Below are 21446 nucleotides of genomic sequence, written 5' to 3'. Positions count from 1 at the left end.
TGAGCTCTGGTGTCCTCTACTTATGGATAAAGAGTTTCTAAATTTTAAGCTGGAGCAGAGGCTGAGTAATTCTTTGGCAGTTTGGTAGCTCCATTGTGTACGCTTTTTAATACTAGCCTAGGAACTGATGTTTGCATACTGACCACCAAACAGGTACATACTGATAAAATCTTGGTTATAACAGGATGGGGGGAAAGGATGGTGAAATACAGACATCTTCACACATATAAAGACTATGAGAGTCCACTGCACAGAGCTTCTTGCAGAAAGAGGTGTAAGTTCAGAAGAACTTCCCAGAATAGTTGTGCTTATATATCCAGAAATATTTGCAAAACCAAACCAAACAAAAAAACAAAAGAATCATCGCTGAAGCTTTACACTCTTGATATTATCCTGACCATCCGATGAGACCGAGGTGGAAGCCAGAGGAAAGAAAGGGTGAGATGCAGTTAGCCCCCGTGGAAGCTCCCACCCCACCCCCTCCATCGGGACCCGACCACTGTGAGTGGAATTTCAGTCCAGACCTTTCTCTGCGGCAGGAACCATTCTCTGAGGTCTGCATTTCACCAAGTAAAGATCCCAGGGCCCCATCCCACTCCTTCCACTTCTGGTCAACCAGCACTTGGGTGGGCTCTCCACTTAGGTGCCCTGCGGTCCCCGGGGGGTGGAGTTGGGGTGGGCAGAGCATCTCTTACACCTCCCTGTACACCGCCCCCTCCCTGCCCCTGGGCTTGGCAGGGAGGTCACACTAGTCCGAGGTAATTTACCAGGGCAGGAGGTATTTTTAAATGGAGATGAGAAGGAATTATCAAGAAATGACCGGCTAGAAACAGAAATCTAAATACCAAGCCCTAAGCTGGTGATTCCATAATTAAGACACTGACACCACCCAGGGCACTCGGCTCCCTGTGGACCCACAGAAAATCTGGTATAACTTCACTTTTCTATCAAGAAAAAAAAGTTATTTTCTCCTTCTTCTTTGTTCAGACATAACATCATCAACATAGCTCCTTAAATATCTATGCCAGGAGGCTATATTTAGTGACTGTTTGGCCCTTAAAATGAGCCTGATTTCCTGTGGCAAAAAGTTCTCAGCAGCAAGGAGAGAGGCCTGGAGGATTCCGAAGCACTGACAAAAACAGCATCGGAGCTGGAGCTGTTCAGTGTAAGGTAGGAGTTGACCGCTTTTTCTGGAGAGGTGACTGGCACCCAAGAGAGAGGGAGAAAAAGCCCAGTGAAAGGGTGCTTGGTCTGAACACTCCCAGAGTCATCCCAGAGGACAGCCTGACACCAGGCAAGCATTTGAGCCAATAATCATACACAGTAAGTACTGTCCTCTTCCAGAGGGCAGGAGGGAGGTCTGTTTCCTCATTCGCTCACTCACTGGTCCACTCCTTCACTCACTAGCTCACCCACTGATCTGGGCCTTTCCCTACAGGCAGACCCTATGGCTTACAAAAGCTCTAAGTCATGGGGCCAACAAGACATACAAACCGTGAGACTCAGAAGGGCATCCCTAGCAAGGGTCCTTGGAGGGACACAAAGCAACTGCTGCAGGGGACCTGCAGGGTGATGGGTACTTCCGTGATGGGCACTTTCGAGGAGGTTCCACAGGAGGGGAAGCCACCACTGGCACTGGCTACTGCTCTGGGCCCTCTCATTCAAATCCCTCACTGAGCCCAGATGTCAGTACCTTATCCCACGTACTGGGAGCTTTCCCAAGCCTCACCCCCGTCCCACGATAAGTAACCAAACTGGAACTGGAGCTCAGCTTGTCTGACAGCAGCAGGCGGAGGCTGGCAGCAGGGCGTCTGCGAGACCACAGACAAGATCCTCCACGGCCATTTCTCCCTCTGAGACCTGGTCCAGGGCGGGGGCCGGAGCTCAGAGCAGGTCTTCTCTGGAGAAGGCACCCTGCCCTGCTGCCTCCCCTGATGCAGCCCAGACTCTCCACGCTTTCCCTCCTCAGACCCCACTGTCCATCCCTTCGTCTGTGGGGTCTCCAGGGTCCCTGTGACGACCCAAGGGAGCAGTGGAATGCACATTTACTCAGCCCTGACTAACGTTTGCCAAGCAACATGCCATTCTTTATTTTTTTTTTAACATTTTAGTTTGAGATAATTTTAGACTTTCAGAAGAACTGCAAAAATAGTACAGAGTTCCCGTACATCTTTGCCTGGCTTCCCCTCATATTAACTAACATCTTATATAACCCTAGGAAAAATCATCAAAATGAAGAGATTAACTTTGCTACAATGGGCCCTGTGCTCAGTCGTGTCTGACTCTTTGCGACCCCTTGGACTATAGCCCGCCAGGCTCCTCTGTCCACGGGATTTCCCAGGCAAGAATACTGGAGTGGGTTGCCATTTCCTCCTCCAGGGGTTCTTCCTGACCCAGGTATCAAAACCCGTGTCTCCTACACTGCAGGCGGATTCTTTACCTGCTGAGCCGTCAGGGACTAAGCCTAGAGTTTCGGGAACATTCCAGACCACCAGTGAACCTAAGTAAGGCTCAGCACAGGAAAGGCCCATCCTGAGGGAAGCCCTGCCTTAATTCCCGCCTCTGCTTCCTGACTCTCAGTCAGTTCCCTCGAGTGCAGACACAATCAGGATCCTATAGTAACTCTGGGATTTCCCACCTGCCTTTTTTTTTTTTTAATAGACAGCACAGCACTTGATCAAAAACAAAAAAAAATTTTTTAAGGTTAAGTAACTTACACCTATGATCTTCAAACTTGGAACTGCACCAGAGAACTCCATGGCCCAGCAGGAAAGAATGTTTTGAACAGGCTGCTGAATTGTTTTTCCAGGAGAAAATGTCTGTGAATAAGCGCCAAGTGTGGAAATCCAAAGTTTTCTCTATGGCCACAGAAAGCACAGGTGAAATAACAAGTGTCCCTGTAGGTTTAAAAGGGTGGCCTGTCTGGGTTCCACTGGGCTTCTTGCTGTAGTGTGTGAGTTACCTGTTATTAATACCATCTTGGATTAGCTTTTATTGCTGCTGTAAAAAAATTATCACAAACTGAGCAGCTAAAAACCACACCTGTTTATCATCTCACAGTTCTGTAGGTCAGAAGGCCAGTAAGATCTCACTGGGCTAAAAATCAAGGTGTCAGCAGGGCTACATTCCTTACTGGGAGCTCTGGGGAAATTTCGCTTTGAAGGTTATTCCAGTAGTTGGTAGGATCCAATTCCTTGCTGTTTAAGATCTGAGGTCCCTGCGTCCTTACTGTGTCAGCTAAGGGCCACTCTGAGCTCCTAGAGGGTTCCCTTGGGCCTTTGCACGTGGGCCCCCCCCCACTCAGAGCCAGCAGTGGCAAGTTGAATCCTTCTCCTATTTGGAATGCCTCTGGCTTTCCCTTCTGCCATGTCTCCCTTCCACTTGGCAGTCACAGAAGGTTCTCTGCTTTTAAGGGCATGTGATCAGACTGGCCCACTTGGACACTCCAGGCTCCTCTGGTTTTTTTTTTTTGGCCATGCCACGCAGTATGTTGGATCTTAGTTCCCTGACTAGGGATCGAATCCATGCCTCCTGCATTAGAAAAAGGGAGTCTTGACCACTGAACAGCTAAGGAAGTTCCTTCTTTCCATATCTTGAGGTCCTTAACTACATCTTCAGAGGCCCTTTTGCCATGTAACAGAAGATATGGCCATGTTGATGATGGGGGCATTTTCTACCTGCTCCATCACACTTCTGAGATGCAGAAGGAACACCAATCAGCCCTCCAGTAGAACATAAATCAGGAATCCTGGCTACTAGTTCCCATCCAGGTGTGTCCTGTGACACATAGAACCACCTCTGTCCCTCCCACTGAATTCTCCACTCCTAAAACACGCTCACATTTATCCTACCAGTGGTGCCAAAACTTTCGTTTCAGGTCAACATGACACAGATCAAATGCATCCACTTTGGTGGGGAGCACCTGCCCTGGGTGAGAATTGGACCCCTTCCCTCTTCTGTTGCAGCAACAATCAAACACAATCAGGTCCTTAAGATGCATCATTAGTTCACTCAATAAACATCTCCCAAGGTCCTTCTGGGTGCTGAATCCTGTGCATGGGCTGCAGAGGCCTACAGAGCAGGCTAAGCTAGAGGGGAGCTCACAGTCCAATGTGGGACAGACACCCAGATAAACATGTTAACACAGAAGAGACAAAAGTGTGTATGTGCTAAGTCGCTTCAGTTGTGTCTGACTCTTGGTGACCCTATGGACTGTAGCCCATCAGGCTCCTCTGTCTGAGGGATTCTCTAGGCAACAATACTGGAATGGGTTGCCATGCTCTCCTCCAAGGGATCTTCCCAACCCAGGGATTGAACTCGCGTCTCTTATATCTCCTGCATTGGCAGGTGGGTATTTACCACTAGTGCCACCTGGGAAGCCCGACAGACAGAAATACCATTCACTAAATCTGCTTGGAGAAGGGAAGGGGACTTTCCACAGGAGTGGCCACGAAGGTGGGACTTACCGGATGGAAAGAGTTTGGCAGGTGAATAAAATGGGAGAGGCATTCTGGGCAGAAGAGAAGGCTGCCACCTGGAAAAACCCAGGAGTGGAGAAGCCATGGGTCATGCTGGGAGAGCTCGATGGTGCTTGGTGGGGCTGGGCTACAGGAAGTTGGGGGGGGGCGCGGTAGCTGGACATTAAGGCTGGCAAAGCCTGGCCCTGTGTCATGCCGATGAGCTTGGGTTTCAGCTTCGAGTTACGCCTAACTGAGGTTTTTAAAATCTGGAGTGATATAAACATTTGGACCTCTTAAAACCAAACTCTGGCAGCTAAGGCAAGGGCAGAACTTATGAGGGTCAAGACTGGAGGGCAGGAGGGCCAGGTGGGCTGTGCAATAAGTGGCTAAGTCTTTAGATGAAGGCCTGAACTCAGGCAGAGGCAGTGGCGGAGAAGCTGGGGTGACGTGAAATGCAGTCAAGGAGACAAGGATGACTAGCTGCAGAGGTCCAGGCAGAAGAGAGGGGTCTCAGAACGAGCGGGACAGTTCCAAGTGGAAAGGCCTGGGATGGTGTGCAAACTGAGGTCCTCTGAAACTGAGAACAAAGAAGAACGAGCAGGTCTGCGGCAGGAGGTGGAGTCCAGGTTTAGATGGACTGGGTTTGCCTTCCCTTTCTTCTTTCTTTCTTCATTGCTTGTGTTGGATTTTTCTTAGCAGTAACAGGGCCTCGGCTGTGCAGGGAGGTCCCATCCTGGAATAAGGGTCTCAAGGGAAGCAGGAGATGGCAAGTCACTTCCAAGCATGAGTCAGGGAGATGACAGACAATTGGAAGTCCACAAGGACCGCCCATAGTTACATCAAAGGGACGGGGTTTTCAGGGTCCCTCTGGATGGCTCCAATTATGCTCACGTGATCCCAGATGCAGGGACTGTAAATCAGGATTCACAGTTCAGAACAGGGACCAAAAATGGCTGATGCTCACTCAGCCCTTCACCAAAAAGATTTTATTCTTCATTCCACAAACCTGTATCGAGAGTTGCTCTGGGTCAGACGCCGCGCCATGACCTTGAGCTGACTCTTTTGAAACTTCCCAGATGGCTCAAGTGGTAAAGAATCCTCCTTCCAATGCAGGAGACCCAAAAGATGTAGGTTCGATCCCTGGGTCGAGAAGGTCCCCTGGAGTAGGAAACGGCAACCCACTCCAGCATTCTTGCCTGGAGAATCCCAGGGACAGAGGAGCCTGGCGGGCTACAGTCCATGGGGTCGCAAAGAGTTGAACGTGACTGAGCAACTGAGCACACAAGCCAACCCTGGAGAGGCAGAGCCCTGGGCTCACCTGTGACTCCAAGGGAAGCACTCACGCCTGTGTATCTTCCTGATGGATTATGGGAAATGAGAGGGAAGAATATAGCATCAGTTAAGCCAGATCCAAGGAACACCAGAGAAGGTGCATGCATCCAGGCCAGTACGGGAGAGGGGACACTTGGCAGCCTAAGTAAGACACACTAACACACGGGACAACGGTCACCAGGGGCTGGCTCCAGGGACCACGCACCCAGACAGAGACCTCAAAAGAACCACTGTCAGAAGGGCAGCATTTCTGCCGTGTTCCCAGGTGACAATCCCTCAGCTCCCAGATTCTCACAGCGGCTCAACACGCCTCGATGTTGCTGTTCAGTCGCCCAGTCGTGTCCGGCTCTTTGCGACCCTATGGACCGCAGCACGTCAGGCCTCTCTGTCCCTCATCATCTCCGGAAGTTTGTCCAAGTTCATGTCCATTGCACTGGTGATGCCATCCAGCCATCTCATCCTCTGACGCCCTCCTCTCCTCCTTCCTCATGTCTGGCTTGATCTAAATCTTTGGAGCAGGAGCCAAGTCTGAGGTTCTGTGCCTACCATCTGGGTCTTTGGTTTATGCAAATGTGCTTTCTTTTGAGCTTAGAGACACGCTTTCTTCTCTCATTCTCTCCTTTGAGAACTTCTCTCTAATATATTTCGTATTTAACAGACATCCTGAGCTGGGGCTGGTGTAACGCCTTCTGCTAGACACTGGGGCAACTCACCAAAAGATGAGTGAGAAACAAGGACCCGCCTGCCACTGAGGAACGGAGACACGAGACGCACGTCAACGGGAGCTGAGGGCACCGTGCTAAGCGTGGCCTAATGATAGGTGTCACCCACCCCGCTCCGTGTTACAGCAGCGCTCGGAGTGTGCAGCTTGTAGACGCATGATTCATAAATCAAACACTTCCCAGCTCTAGGGCAGCGTCAGAGGCACTTTCACGGGGGAGGCTGTGTTTGAGAGAGACCTCAAAGGGTGGGTGGATATCTAAATGGCAGGTTCTTACTTAGCCTCCACAAGACAGTCTCCTACTCCCTGGAAAGAGGCTTTTTATAATCTTTTGTATTCTGAAATATATAAATAGAGAGAACTGCATGAAGCAAAAAAGTATAGCTTAATGAATGATCATAAACCACCATCCAGACCAGTACTCAGATGGATGGCAGGACCACAGAAGCGCCCCTGTCTGAACACCCTCCCCCAACTCACCTCTCCTGCACTCAGAGGTGACCTTTATCTGGGCTCTTAGAATAATCAGGCCCTTTTTTCTTTACAGTTTTATCATCTATGCAAGCACTCTTAAATCCCAGTTTTACTTTGCCCGTTTTTTGAACTTAATATAAATCGAAGTCTTCAGAGTTGTCCTTTGAAACTCTGTCTCTCCCCCCCACCAACATTATGTTTGTAAGAGTCATGTTGTGACTTAACCCTGGTGGTCCAGTGGTTAAGACTTCGTCTTCCAATGTAGTGGGTGCAGGTTCGATCCCTGGTTGGGGAGATAAGATGCCACATGCCTCATAGCCAAAAAAAAAAAAAACCAGCAACACCTAAAGCAGAAGCAATATTGTAACAAATTCAATAAAGACCTCAAAAGAAAGGTCTACGTCAAAAAAAAAAAAAGAGTCCCCCATGCGGTTGAGGGTAACTATAGTTCGTTCATTTTCACTGCTGTATGGTATCCCCATGAGAGACAAGATCACAATTTACTTATCCATCTACTGCTGATGAGCTCTTGGGTTGTTTCTAGTTTGGGGTCATTACACAACATGATTATGAATATTCTTCTATAAATACCTTCTGGTGCATGGGCACACATTTCTGTTGGGTATATTGCTTGGTGTGGACTTGGTGGGTTATTGAGTGTGCTAGTCATTAATCTTTAATGTTGTTATTGTTCAGTCACTAAGTGGAGTCCAACTCTTTTGTAGGCTCCCCTGTCCTTCACTACCTCCTGGAGTTTGCTCAGACTCATATCTACGACTCAGTGACGCTGTCCAACCATCTTATCCTCCACCACCCTCTTCTTTCACCTTCAGTCTTTCCCAGCATCAGGGTCTTTTCCAATGAGTCGGCTCTTCACATCAGGTGGCCACTGGAGCTTCAGCTTCAGCATCAGTCCTTCCAATGAATATTCAGGACTGATTTCCTTTAGGATGGACTGGCTGGACCTCCTAGTGCAATGGGCTCTCAAAAGTCTTCTCCAACACCACAGTTCAAAAGAATCAGTACTTTGGTGCTCAGCCTTCTTTATGGTCCTATGCTCGCTTCCATACATGACTACTGGAAAAACCATAGCTTTGACTAGACGGGCAACCAGGCTGTTTTGAAATGCAGCTGCACCAGTGTCCAGCCCCATCAGCAGTGCATGAGTGCTTTCATTGCTTCATATGCTTGCCAACACTTGGCACTGGGAATTTTTTTTCCCCTGTTTTTCTTCCTTTCATCCTGATGGGCATGTAGCAATATCTCACTGTAATTTTAATTTTTACCTCCCTGCTTACTAACAAAGTTGTACACCTTTTTATATGTTTATTGGCCATCTGCTTATCCTCTTTTGTGAAGTTCCTCCTTCTTGTTTCTCTATTGGGTTGTCCTTTCTGGTTTTCCTTTTTTTTCTAAACATATTCTGGATACAGGCTTTTCTGATAGTTGCTGTGCTGTGCTGTTTTGTCAGACCCTTTGTGACTCTGTGGACTGTAGCCCACCAGGCTCCTTTATCGTGGAATCCTCCAGGCAAGAAGACTAGAGTGGGTTGCCGTTTCCTACTCTATCTGATACGTGTGCTGTGCTATGCTTAGTCGCTCAATCATGTCCAACTCTTTGCGACCCTATGGACTGTAGCCCGCCAGGCTCCTCTGTCTTTGGGATTTGATGTATTGCAAAACATCTTCTGGGAGGAATTTCAAATGTCCAAATAAGTCAATTGAAAAAAATCTAGGGAGTTAAAAAAAAAATCTCTGTACCTTTTTGAAGTTACCAGCCCTGGCCAGGCTTCAGCTTTAGGGGTTTGGAAAAGAAAGCGTACAATCTGAGATCAGACCAACCAGGTTCCAGCCTCAGCTCCTCAGCCACTTCCTGGGTGCTCCTGGGCAAGCCACAGAAGCTCTCCGGGCTTCAGTGTCCATGCCTGAGAACTGACCAAAATTACCTACTGCCTGGTTGCTCCGTGGCTGAAAAGAGGTTACTTGTAAACTTTGAAAACTTCACACAGTGATATTTAAAAGAAGTGACTGGCCACACTGGCTTCCAGAACAGCCCAGCTTCCTGGGCTCTCTCTGAGGAGTAACAGCAGAGGTGGCAGTAAAGGGCGGCCTTTCAGATCCAAGAAGACGCATATTCTCTCCCCCGTGGGCTGTGCCAGACGACACCTTGGGTCCCCAGCCCTCTCCCCGCAGCGTCAGACTTCACTGCCCACAGCTGGGAACAGGGCTCCTCCCTGCCTGCCCAGACAGGAAAACAGGAAGCAGTCACCATCCTGCCAAGAGGTGGGGCTGACAAGTTCCCTTTCCTAGGTGGGCACCTCTCCAGGCTGTCAACCCTTCTGGATGCAGGAGAGCCCTGGCCGCTGGCCCATGGTGCTGCCGTGCCAGGCTACGCCCCGTGCCCCACCCAGGCCCCCCACACACTTGGTCCTGAGGTAGTGGAATTAGTGGGCCCGCAGATGGGGAGCATAAAACGAGCCTCATCAGTGCCTTGCAAGCGAGCAACTCTTTCAGTGCCCAAGTGGAGCCGGGGATCTTCTCTCCTGGACCACACAGACACACCCCATCCCTTCCTAAGGAGCAGCACCGTCTTTTCGTGAGCCCCACATCACTGGTACCTGAGCCCCATCCCACAAACAGGGGGTATTTGGGAATCCCTTTCAAGGCAGCAGCTGACAGCTCAGAAGAAACAAGTGTCCTGATCTTAATGTGAAAGGCTGCTTACAGGAGTTCTGAAAGCTGAAATATATATATATTTAAAGCTGAAATATTTGAGACCTGGAAGGACCCTCAGAAATCTTTTCCAGCCCCCTCATTTTGCAATGAGATGCAGGGGCAGAGCCAGACTTCCTGTTCCTGTACTCATCCTAACATCCCCAGACTTCCTATTCTTGTATTCATCCTAACATCCCCAGACTTCCTGTTCTTATACTCATCCTAACATCCCCAGACTTCCTGTTCCCACAATCATCCTAACATCTCTTATGCTCTGCCCCAAACTCCAGCACCTGCACAGTGGCCACTGCCCTTGGCCATGTCCAGGGGCCCAGGACACCAGGCCAGTTTCTCTCCCTTCCTGGTAACCTCTTCTAGCTCAGAAAGATCTGACCTGAAGCAGAATGAAGTCCTCGGAAGTCCAAGACCACGGTTTGGGAATGTTTATCAAGTGTCTGAACCTGATGGAAATTCAAATCGTTACCCTTGAGCCTTAATTCTGTTTCCAGCGCCATCAGGCTCTTTCCTAAGTGAATTCTCCAACCAAGCTCTCAGGAGCTGAGTGATGTACTTCCATGGTACCCTGGGTGCCCAGGCCTGCCACACAGGGCAGGCATCTAGTGAGATATAATCACTAGGGAAACTGAAGGAGACAGAGAGGGAACCTCCAAAATGTACAAAGAAAAGCGTTCTCCAAGCGGAGGACTGCCTATGGCCCCAGGCTGCTGTAGATCCTCTGACTGCTATACACTCACATGTCTGGCAAATAGGCCCCAGTGCCTGCCTCATGCAAAGGCCTGCTAACACTCAGACCCTGCCCTCAAGAGTTTCCAGTCTTAGGACTTTCCTGCTGGTCCAGTAGCTAAGATTCCGCACTCCCAATGCAGGGGGCCCAGATTCGATCTCTGGTCGGGGAACTAAGATGTCGCATGCCAAAACCAAGACCCGGTGCAGCCAAATAAATAAATAAATACTGGGGGGAAAAAAAAAAAAGAACTTCCAGTGTGGAAGGGAAGCCAAGATGTGAGCATGGATGAACAGGAGAGACATACAGTAGGGAATGGTCCCTGCACACCTGAACCAGATCACAGGAGCTGCCTGGTGGAGGATGCTCTGTAAGTCAAGGCCTGCAGAGAACAGGGACTAGGGACCCTGAAGGTACCACATCCTGCAGGGTCTCTGGGCAGCCAGCACAGGTTTGTGGAAAAAGCAAGTTATATGGGCAGTGCTGGGTATTAGGGACAATCCACCGGTCATCAGGCTCTTTGAGGGGGCAGGAAGGATGGGGTTACAAAGATGCAGGCAAGAGGAAATAGGACGGGGACAGCGAGAAGTCAAGGAGGGAAGGATAGGAGAAACATTATAGAATACAGTGTGGCAGTGCGGGCAAGAGGCAGGGAGGGCTCCAGGCGGATCCTGGGAGATGATGGGAGTCATGGGAGCGGGGCTCAAGTGTTCACAGGCTGGGGAGACCCAAGTGGAGTTTGGGGCATGAGTGGTTTATCAGGGGGCAGATGTCCAATGGGAAGTGGTCACGCAGGCCAGGAAGTCGGTGTCATGGGGGTGAGAACAGAAACCATCAGATGGAAGTGAGGGCAGAGGAAGTGGACAGGAGGTAAAAGAGAAGTGGGTGAGGACAGAGCCTTGGGGATCCCGAGTTTCCCCGGGGAGGAAGACGGACAAGAGCCAGCGGGGCCCAGGCAGTGCCATGGGACTGGCAGTCAGAAAAGCCAGGCTCACAGGCTGATCTTCCTGGCTTTGAGTCCCAGCTCTGTCATTTACTCACTTCAGAGCCTTGAGCTGGTTATTAACCCCTCTCAACCTCAACTGCCTCATCTATAAAATAGGGTGGGGTCCTGGTGGCTCAGACAGTAAAGAAACTGGCTGCAATGCCGGACACCCAGGTTTGATCCCCGGGTTGGGAAGATCCCCTGGAGAAGGGAATGGCAACTACTCCAGTATTCTTACCTGGAGAATTTCATGGACAGAGGAGCCTGGCAGGCTATAGTCCATGGGGCTGCAAAAGAGTTGGACGTGACTGAGTGACTAACACTTCATAATCCGTAAGTTTGTTGTAATGATTAAAAGGGGAGGTCTGTGCAAGGCCTTTACACTTGCACAGAGTAAGTGTGATCAATGCTGGCTTTTCTCATTAGTATCATTGGGAGGAAACCAGAAGAGGACGAAACCATGGAGCCAAAGAAAGCTCTCAGCATCCTTTCTAGTTTTCAGTGCTGACTAAGGGAGCAAGTGGGGGACAGTATACAGATCTTTTATGTTAGAAGCCATTTCGGTACAGCCAGGTCTGAGAACCAGTGATCTCTCCAGCCCAACCCTAAAATTTTTCAGCTGGTGAACTGAAGGCTGAGCATCTGCTGAAGATCATGTTCAAGATGGCAGATGATGTAAACGTGGAGAAGAGGCCTTGCCATCTGATTCTGAAGCCCTGGCTGGTCTCTTTGCTTGCTGTGTGACCTTGGAAAAGTCACTTGGCCTCTCTCAGCCTGTGCTATCAAATAAGATAATGGCTATAAATCACCCAGCAAGTCCCTGGGACCCAGCAAGCCCTTCACAAATATTTGTTTCTATCTCCTGGCTCTTCTCATTATGTGATTGGTGAGCAACCTTTACTCTGTCGTGGGCTCCATCCAAGAGATTGTGACTAAGGGTTTGTCCCTTCCTCTGTGTTTCCAGAGCCCCGTGCTCTCCTCTGATCCCAGCATTCAGCTGCCACAGAGTGCAGCATCTCAAACTTCCGTGTCTGGTTAAAATACGGGCTCTGATGCAGCAGGTCCTGCCCTGCTACTGGCTCCAGTGCTGCCGGCACCGTGGGTCCTCTGTCCCCCTTGGAGGAGACCCGCTGTGGCCGGTCCACCTCCCCGCTGACTCATGAGCTCCTCTGGGGCCAGTCTCTTTATCTTACTCATCTCTGCGTCCCCTTCACAGTATGTACTCACTAAGAGGATGTTACAAAAACAAGCAAACCATGGAGAAAACCATTTTCCAGCTAAGTAAATACAGGCAGGACATTTTGTCTGTGAGTGGCAACCCTCCTGACTCATTCCAGAATCACCCTCTTGGCTGACATAAGGACAGTGTGGTGGACAGGGCCTGAGACCTAGAGCCAGGGCCTAGAACTCCGAGTCTTGGGTTTGAATTCTGACCCTTTCATTCACCAACCGGCAGTCCTGGGCAAATTACCAAGCTCTCATCCGTAAAATGAGGGTGATAACACCCAGCCACAGTGCAGTCCCAACAATGCTAAAACTTTATAAATTGTAAAGTGCTCCAGGCTATTAGCATTATTACTGTAGCTTTTTTGAAGGCAAGAACTACTTTTTATGTCCCCAGAGCCTGAAGGGTGCTGGTGATGGGCTGGGTGGGGGGCATACCAGGGGTCTGGTTGGAGCTGGGGGCTGGCAGGGACAGTGATCACGTGAAATATAAGGATGATCCCAGGAGAGTTGAGGAGGGAAGGCTTCCTGGAAGAGGCTGACAACCGGTGGGAAAACAAGTCTGGTCTGAGGGCACAGACAGCTGGAGAGCAAGCCCGACCGGAAGGAAGGCAGGCAACTCAGAGTCCGCGGAGGGGCCTGGGGCAGGGTCTCCGGCTGAGAGTGCAGAGACAAGGCAGGACCAGGAGGGAACTGGGGGCCGTTAAGAAAGAACACCAAGTAATTACAGATGTGCCCTGTGGCCCAGAGCTGAGTTCCCCATTCAGGCCAGTCATCCCGGCCAGGGACAACCTGTCACTCTGGACCCAAGTCTACTGTCACTTCACCACTAACACCAGCCCCAGGCACATGAGGACAGAAGTTAGAGTGAGACACCGTCCCGGGGTGCTGAGGGTCACAGGGGAACGGGGACAGGACAGGGAGCAGGTGCAAGGTGTGAGGCGTTTGGAGGTGGGAGGAGCTGATTCTGCTCTGCCCACCTTAACTGATGAATCTCATCCACACCCGACTCCAGACCATACCTTTTCTCCTGGAATACCCCATCCCTCCTCTCTACCCAGCAAGTGCCGGCTCAGGCTGAAGGATGGGGTTCAGACCTCAGAGGGCTCCCAGACGCTTCGCACCCTGACAGCCTGGACTTTAAGCAATCACTCCTGGTAATCACTGCATTAAGCAGGAACACTTCTGTCCCTCTGCTGAACAGTTCATCACAGCCTGCCCCAGTACTTGGCCTTTTTTCTGGTCCCCTCTCCCCCCAGATTATAGCGATCATCATCGCCACAGAGCTCCCCAGTTCACAAAATGCCTCCATGTATATTATTCAATCGAATCTCCCACAATCAACCTGTGAGGTAAGTAGTATCCTTATTTTGCAATAAGGAACCCGAGGCTAAGAAAGGTTGGACAACTTGCCTGGGGCCGCACAGCCCCTCCATGTGCCCGGCTATCAAACTTCAGCGTCTTCCAGCTCCCATACCAGTGCTCTGCCCAGTACTCAGAGGCCACGCAGAGCTGTGGTTAAAGGTTCGGATCACAACATGCTGTGTGACCTTGGGCAAGTTACTTAACTTCTCTGTTCCTCAATTTCCTCCAGGTAAAATGTGGCTGATACTCACCTCATAGGTCCTTGTCAATATCACCTCACAGGACTTTACTGAGATTAAAGAAGGTGATATAACAAAGTACACAGAACAGTGCCAAACACATAGTTAGTTACAATCGTCAGTCTACCTTCACTGGTTTTCATGCTCTCTTAACTCATTAAATTTTTTTTCTAACTCACGTTCATATGGCTCAGACAGTAAAGAATCTGCCTGCAATGAGGGAGACCTGGGTTCGATCCCTGGGTTGGGAAGATCTCCTGGAGAAGGGAATGGCTACCCACTCCAGTATTCTTGCCTGGAGAATTCTATGGACAGAGAAGCCTGGCAGGCTGCATTCCGTGGGGGTCACAAAGATTCAGACAAGACTGAGTGACTAACACATACATACATTGGATAAGAAGTCATTAAACAATACACATTTTTGCAGATTGACTAAGGTGAGGTTTTCGGATTATTCTCTTTCCTTTTCTTCACTCTCTTACTCCCCTAATAGTTTCAACAACAGAGACACTCTTTTTCTGATTCATTCTACCTCCCTCACACACACACACACACACAAGCCACTAGCTCAAATCTGCCCAATGATCAGTGTCCCACAGAACGTAAGATACTGCCTAACACTGACCTAGACTCTCCTTGTTGGGACGTCCCTGGATAGCTAGAGAAACTTTCACAAACCTAATTTCCATCACTATAATGGGTCAAACTCTTTTGTGTATTTCTCTATTGCTCCAGTTTTTACTGGAGACTCTAGAAGTAATGAATTACCATTTATTTTCCTTGTCCATTACAAGAAAGATTTACACTATTTCCTGGAGCAAGAAGCCTTGTGTGCCCAGGCAGCTAGATGAGGGCATAATGCCCAGAGCAGACAAGTATCTTCCTTCCTTTCTGGGGTCCAATCCACAGAATCAGAGAATAAAGCTTAAACCCTGTCAGACCCTGGGAGAGAGAAGTAAAGAGCCGTCTCTCCCATCCCATGTAGGGTAGGATGATGACCTAGGGAGGGGACACTGCCTACTTTACACCACCCGGACACACCTGCGAAGGGCCAGGGGTGCCTGGAAAAAGAAGAGGAGGAAGTCCCCTGGGTTTTCATGAAAAGCTTCCTTCTTTGCAAGATTCCCTACATAGAACACTCAATGAGGACCTCACAATCTGTATCTAAAACCCCACTGCCATTCCCTCACATGGTACTAAGTTTGGGGAAAGAGGGTGGGGGGCAGAACAGAACAGGAGAACCAGCTTCTGGCAGCGGAAGCCCCCTGGATCTTCAAAGGTTCCACTCCGAGAGCAAGAGTGAGCACGAGTGGGGAACAAACCTGCCCACATAACTTTGGCAGTGGGATTAAAAGAAGTGCTGTGTCCTTCGAAATGGATTTTGCATACAAATGAGCCGATGAACACCATAAACATGTCAGCTTTATTCAGTCCAATCAATACACCAGGCATTAAAACTCTGAGGTAAAAATGGATTGTGGCTTTTTGTTGATGACAGTGAGGAATTTTGGCCCCTAGCCCTGCTCAGGCTGGACAAATAGGGCAGGCTGCCTATTAGCTGTCAGGCACATTTGGGGGGATGAAATCAAAACCCCGATTCAGGGTTCTGGGCACCCCTGGACAACTCAACTTGACCAGCATCGGGGCCACTGGTTCAAGAGCCTCAATCTCTGTCCTTGGGCCGGCCCCCTCCTCCAGCCCCCGGTCATCTTCCAAACTCGGCCACACACTGCATTGCCTACATTCCTTCCTCCCGGCTCGGACCCCTTCAGTCCGTCCGAGGCCGACAGCTGGGGGGTGGTGTGAGCCAAGCTAGAGGCACAAGGAAGGGGATGCTAGGGATGGGGGGAATGTCAACGCAGTCCTGAAGTGTTCGAGCGGAGAGGACAGGGCGCCCCAGCCTTCACATTCCCGACTCAGCGCCCCACTCTCCGCCGCCACACTTGCGACCCCCAGTGGCCCCCCCAGGGACCTTCCCCAGCCTAGGGGCACCCCTTCCATTCGGCCCCCTTTTCGCGTTCCTTCCCCTCTCACCGCCCCCGTGACCCCTGCCCTGCCCCGCCGGGACCGGCTCCAGTCGGTCGCGCCGCGCGGATCGTGCCAGCTGCTCGGAGCCGCCCTGCCCTCTCCCCCAGGCCAGCCGGGATGCCCCCGGGGTCCTCGACCTTCCCGGATCGCCCTGACCACCGCACCAGATGCCCCCTTGCTCCGTCCTTTCCTGGGCCTGCAAGATCCCTACTCCCTTCGAGTCCCCTCCGGGACACTGCGGGATGCCCCAGTCGTGCACGACCCGGGGTGTCCTCCCCGCGCCCGCCCCGGTCCTCACCTGAGTCCGCTCAAAGCTCTCCCGCTCCGCCGCCTCCATCCCCGCGCCGACCCCTCGCCGGCTCAGCACCTTCGGCAGGGGGTTGGGGACCTGCTTCATGGAGCTGGCCATCCGGTCCATGTCGCCGCGCGGAGCCGAGTCAGGGGCCCTGGGCCGCCCCGGGATCCCCACGGCGCCGCCCGCCCCCTCCCTATCCACTGGGATCCGGCGCTAACGGGAAGGCGCCCGCCTCCCATTGGCTGAGAGCGCTGCTACTCTGCCGAGGCCCCGCCCCCGCCCAGAGGCTTCCCCGTCCGCCCCCGCCCTCTCCAGAGCCCCCGCCCCGGCCCTGCCCTGCCGGGCGCTCCGGACCGTCAGGCGCGCCGGGACTGGCCCGGAGACCTGTCGGTCACCGGCCTGCACCGCCCCTGGCGGGGGCGGGCCTGACCTGCCCTGGCCCGCCCCTCCCCCGACGCCCCGAGCGCCTCTCTCCCAGCCTCCGGCTGCACCCGCGAGTTCCCCGCGAGCCGCGCTCTCCCAGTCCCCCCACCGCACCCCGGGCGCCGCGAGGCCCCGGCTTGGTCGGTGGGCCGGGGTCAAGCTGGCGGTGAGTTGGGCCTCCCGCAGGGAATCCGGGCCCGCTTGGGACTGGCCTGTTAACATTCTTCTCGGGCGCGATGGACCAGCCCGGCGGCCCGCGTCCCAGGATGCGCTGCCCTGAGGCCCGGCCTCCGCAGGTTGGCTCAGCGGGTTGCAGACCTGGCCGCCGTGGGTGGCGGCTCCCACCGCCTTCTCCCTCGTCCTGCCCCTGCCCCGAATCCCTGCCCATCCCTTTTGTAATATTGGCAGACCAGGGAGCGCTGGGCTGGGTCAGTGGAAACTTCTCGACACCTTTCCAAACCTCTCACCGTCTGGATCTGGTCAGGATGTATTCGTTGGTAGAAACCCATGTGGACATTTTAATACTTATCCCCGGCTCTGGGACACCCCTCCCGTCCTGCTCCGTCGTCAGCCAAGGTACTGACGACAGGCGTTGGGGGGGATGGAGGGGGGTGGAAGTGCGATCCTTAACCGAGATGCTGAAGAAAGTTTTCTGTTCAAATGCCAGTTTTGGTGTTTTAAAAATAAATGATTTTTGCAACTCACAGTAAAGAAAGGCGTTACTTTTTTTTTTTTTTTTTTGACTAAGAGCTTTTGATAAAAATTCACACATTCAATAGAGAAGTAGAAGAGTGGGTGGGCCTATGTAGGCACTGGGGAGCCTCTGCCGGCTTTGCCAGCTGGCATCATGCGGATGGGATTCTGGGGGCGCCGGGGAGGAAGGGAACCAATAGGGAGGCTCCGGCAGTAGGTGAGAGACCACGAGGGCCTCCACTAGCCAGCCAGGCGAGAGTTCAATCCCGTGGGAGGGTCTGTGAATCAGTCAGCTCAGTCGCTCGGTCGGGTGGGACTCTTTGAAAACCCATGGACTGCAGCACACAAGGCGTCCCTGTCCATCACCAACTCCCAGAGCTTAGTCAAACTCAGGTTCATCGAGTTGGTGATGCCATCCAACCATCTCATTCTCTGTCATCCCCTTCTCCTCCTGCCTTCAATCTTTCCCGGCATCAGGGTCTTTTCAAATGAATCAGTTCCACGCATCAAATGGCCAAAGAATTGGGAGTTTCAGCTTCAGCATCAGTCCTTCCAATGAATATTCATGACTGATTTCCTTTAGGACTTAGGACGGACTGGTTGGAGCTCCTTGCAGTCCAAGGGACTCTCAAGAGTCTTATCCAAGGGTGGGATGGTTTGGGAGAATGGCATTGAAACATGTATATTATCATATGTGAAACGAATCGCCAGTTCAGGGTTGATGCATGTTACAGGATGCTCAGGCATGGTATGCAGGGATGACCCAGAGGGAGGATAAGGGGAGGGGGGAAGTGGGAGGGGGGTTCGGGAGGGGGAACTCATGTACACCCGGGGCGGATTCATGTCAATGTATGGCAAAACCAACCAATATAATATTGTAAAATAAATAACTTTATCCATTCTTAAAAAAAGAAAAAAAAAAAGAGTCTTCTCCAACACCACGGTTCAAAAGCATCAATTCTTCGGCACTCAACTTTCTTTATAGTCCAACTCTCACATCCATACATGACTACTGGAAAAACCATAGCCTTGACTAGATGGACGTTTGTTGGCAAAGTAATGTCTCTGCTTTTTAATATGCTGTCTAGGTGGGTCATAGCTTTTCCTCCAAGGAGCAAGTGTCTTTCATTTCATGGCTGCAGTCACCATCTGCAGTAATTTTGGAGCTCAAGAAAATAAAGTCTCTCACTGTTTCCATTTTTTCCCCATCCATTTGCCATGAAGTGATGGGTTCTGTGAATAGGTTTGGACAAAGGGAATGGGGGGAGGGAGGAGGCAGTGTTGGGGCCAGAATAATTTCTTTTTCTTTCTAAAAAATATTCATTTATTTGATTGTACCAGGTCTCAGTTGCAGCATGCGGGATCCTTTAGTTTCAGCATGTGGGATCTAGTTCCCTGATGAGGGATCAAATCAGGGTCCCCTGCATTGGGAGCACTGAGCCTTAGTTACTGGACCAGCAGGGAAGCCCTAGAATTTCTGTAGAAGAAGGATTTACGGGTGGCATATGATGGAATGGTCTTCCCTGGGGCTCAGTGCTAAAGAATCCACCTGCCAATGCAGGAAATGGAGGTTCAATCTCTGGGTTGAGAGGATCCCCTGGAGAAGAGAATGGTAACCCACTCCACTGCAGTATTCTTGCCTGAAAATCCTATGGTCAGAGGAGTCTGGCAGGATACAGCCCATGGGGTCACAAGAGTCGGACACAACTTGGGGACCAAACCACCACCATGGTGGAGGGGAACTGCATTGAGGCTACACTTGCATAGCAAGCACACTGGTTTTGCCATCTCTTAGTCTGTGTTTGTAGGGGAGGCTGTGGGAGTGGCTCCCTTTGGCTTTCTCTGGGATGAGATTAGCTGTCACCTAGTTTTCCAGGCTTTGCTCGAGTCATGGGAGACGAGGCACCTGACAAGAACTGTGGCCTAAGGTTGAAAATCCTTCACCGAAGACCCCAACCTCCATTCCTCCACCCTTTCATTTCCTCCTGGTGCCTCCCACTGGCCAAACCCAGCTGGAGGAAGAGAGCTAGGGTGATGGGTCAGGTGCCGCCCTCCTTCCAGGCTCAGAGCAGAGTGGATATGAATGGAGCTAGATCTAGAGTTCCCAGGTGGGACAGGTGTGGGGGGGCCCTCACCAGAGTGTACCTACCAGGAAAACAGACAGGCTTCACACTAGTATCTTCTCCTTCTGTCCATTCTGCCCTGTACCCACCTCCTGCTCTGGACCCAGCAAAAGAGTGATTTGTGAGCCTTTGCCCAGAGTTTATAGCTTCAGTAAACAGGGGCCCTTTAAACAGGGATTAAGGGATCAGCCTACTTCTTATTAGAATAAACCAGAGTAGGAATCGGGAATTTGTGGTTTGGAGGCACCCTGTGGAGAAAGACTCAAGTGAGTTACCTTCCTCTGTGAAACTCAAGAGTGAGTTAAAAATATTTCCCACTTGCCGCAGCAGCAAAACCCTTTGCCAAGGGTTGAGGGAAACCCTCCCCCAGGATGCAAATGATAAGACTCTGCTCTCTGACTTCAGTTCCTCCAGTCTCTCCAAGCAATGTTGGGACCACTTATTTTATATGTTCTGGGGATGCCTGGTTTCCAGATATGGAATCTATCTCTGGGAAACCCATTGTGGGGGTCATAGCTGTCTTATTACCTGCCTCTCTGTAACTGGTGAAATCTTCCCCACCCCACATCTAGTTTGAATTTGATTTAATACCTTATGGTGGCGGTGGTTGTTGATGGTATTTTAGTCGCTAAGTCATATTCGACTCTTGCAACCCCCTGCACTATAGTCTGCCAGGGTCCTCTGTCCATGAGATTCTCCAGGCAAGAATTCTGGAGTGGGCTACCATTTCCTTCTCCAAATACCTTATGACACATAAGCTGACGACATTATTCCTACAGGATAATGGAGCCCATACATATTTTGATAGCTTGATAAGATATAATTAATCAACATTAAACTGCATCTATTTAAAGTATACAATTTGATGAGTTTTGACATACAAATATACACTCATGAAAACATCACCACATCAAGAGCAGATTCATTACCCCCAAAGATTTCCTCATGTCTCTTTGTAATCTAGTCCTGCGTGCATGCTCAGTCGCTAAGTCATGTCCGACTCTTTGCGACCCCATAGAGGGCAGCCTGCCAGGTTCCTCTGTCCATGGGATTTTCCAGGCAAGAATACTGGAGTGAGTTGTCATTTCTTTCTCTAGGAGATCTTCCCAACCCAGAGATCGAAGCCTGGGTACCTGCATTGACAGGCAGGTTCTTTACCACTGAGCCACCAGGGAAGTCCAGTCTAGTCTTTTCTCCTTCCAAACCCCTGTGCCTAGGCAATTACTGATCTGCTTGCTGCCACCATAGATTAGTTGAATTTTCTAGAATTTTAAATAAATGGAATCATACAGGATGTATTCTTTTTGTCTGGCTTTTTTCCACTAAGAAAACCCTAACCCTAACACCCTTATGGATCTTTTAATTTAGAAAATAAAACTAAGAAAATGTAAACATAATATTGATAAATATAGGAACAACAAAACATATCCCAAGAAGTGTTTTTTATGTTGCTTAAAATAGATTCTCAGCTTATTACTAGCTGGTACACAGAAGCTCCAAGATAGAAAGCTTCCCTTAGGTATGTAGCAATGACTTATACTTTATTGCCTAAAGGCTTTGACAGATCTTGAAATGTTCAAGCCAGTACTCAGAATGTTAATTTTGTGCGTGCATGTGTGTGAGTT

General features: G+C 50.6%; 1 protein-coding gene across 2 annotated transcripts in view; it reads right to left on the bottom strand.

Annotated features, from left to right (window-relative positions):
* The window catches only part of HIP1 (huntingtin interacting protein 1), a 132345-nt gene extending 115567 nt beyond the window's left edge, over positions 1-16778 (bottom strand). For both annotated transcript variants that reach the window (XM_055410070.2, XM_055410071.2), the window contains exon 1: positions 16586-16778. In XM_055410070.2, the coding sequence (XP_055266045.2) occupies positions 16586-16705 (120 nt within the window). In that variant the 5' untranslated portion in view covers positions 16706-16778. The remainder of the gene's footprint in view (positions 1-16585) is intronic.
* Between the last annotated feature and the right edge of the window lie 4668 nt (positions 16779-21446).

Source organism: Moschus berezovskii, chromosome 27 (genome assembly GCF_049115385.1).
Source record: "Moschus berezovskii isolate FMDL1 chromosome 27, NW_MosBer_1.0, whole genome shotgun sequence".
NCBI classification, from domain to species: Eukaryota; Metazoa; Chordata; class Mammalia; order Artiodactyla; family Moschidae; genus Moschus; species Moschus berezovskii.
This window is presented reverse-complemented; position numbering and strand designations above follow the sequence as displayed.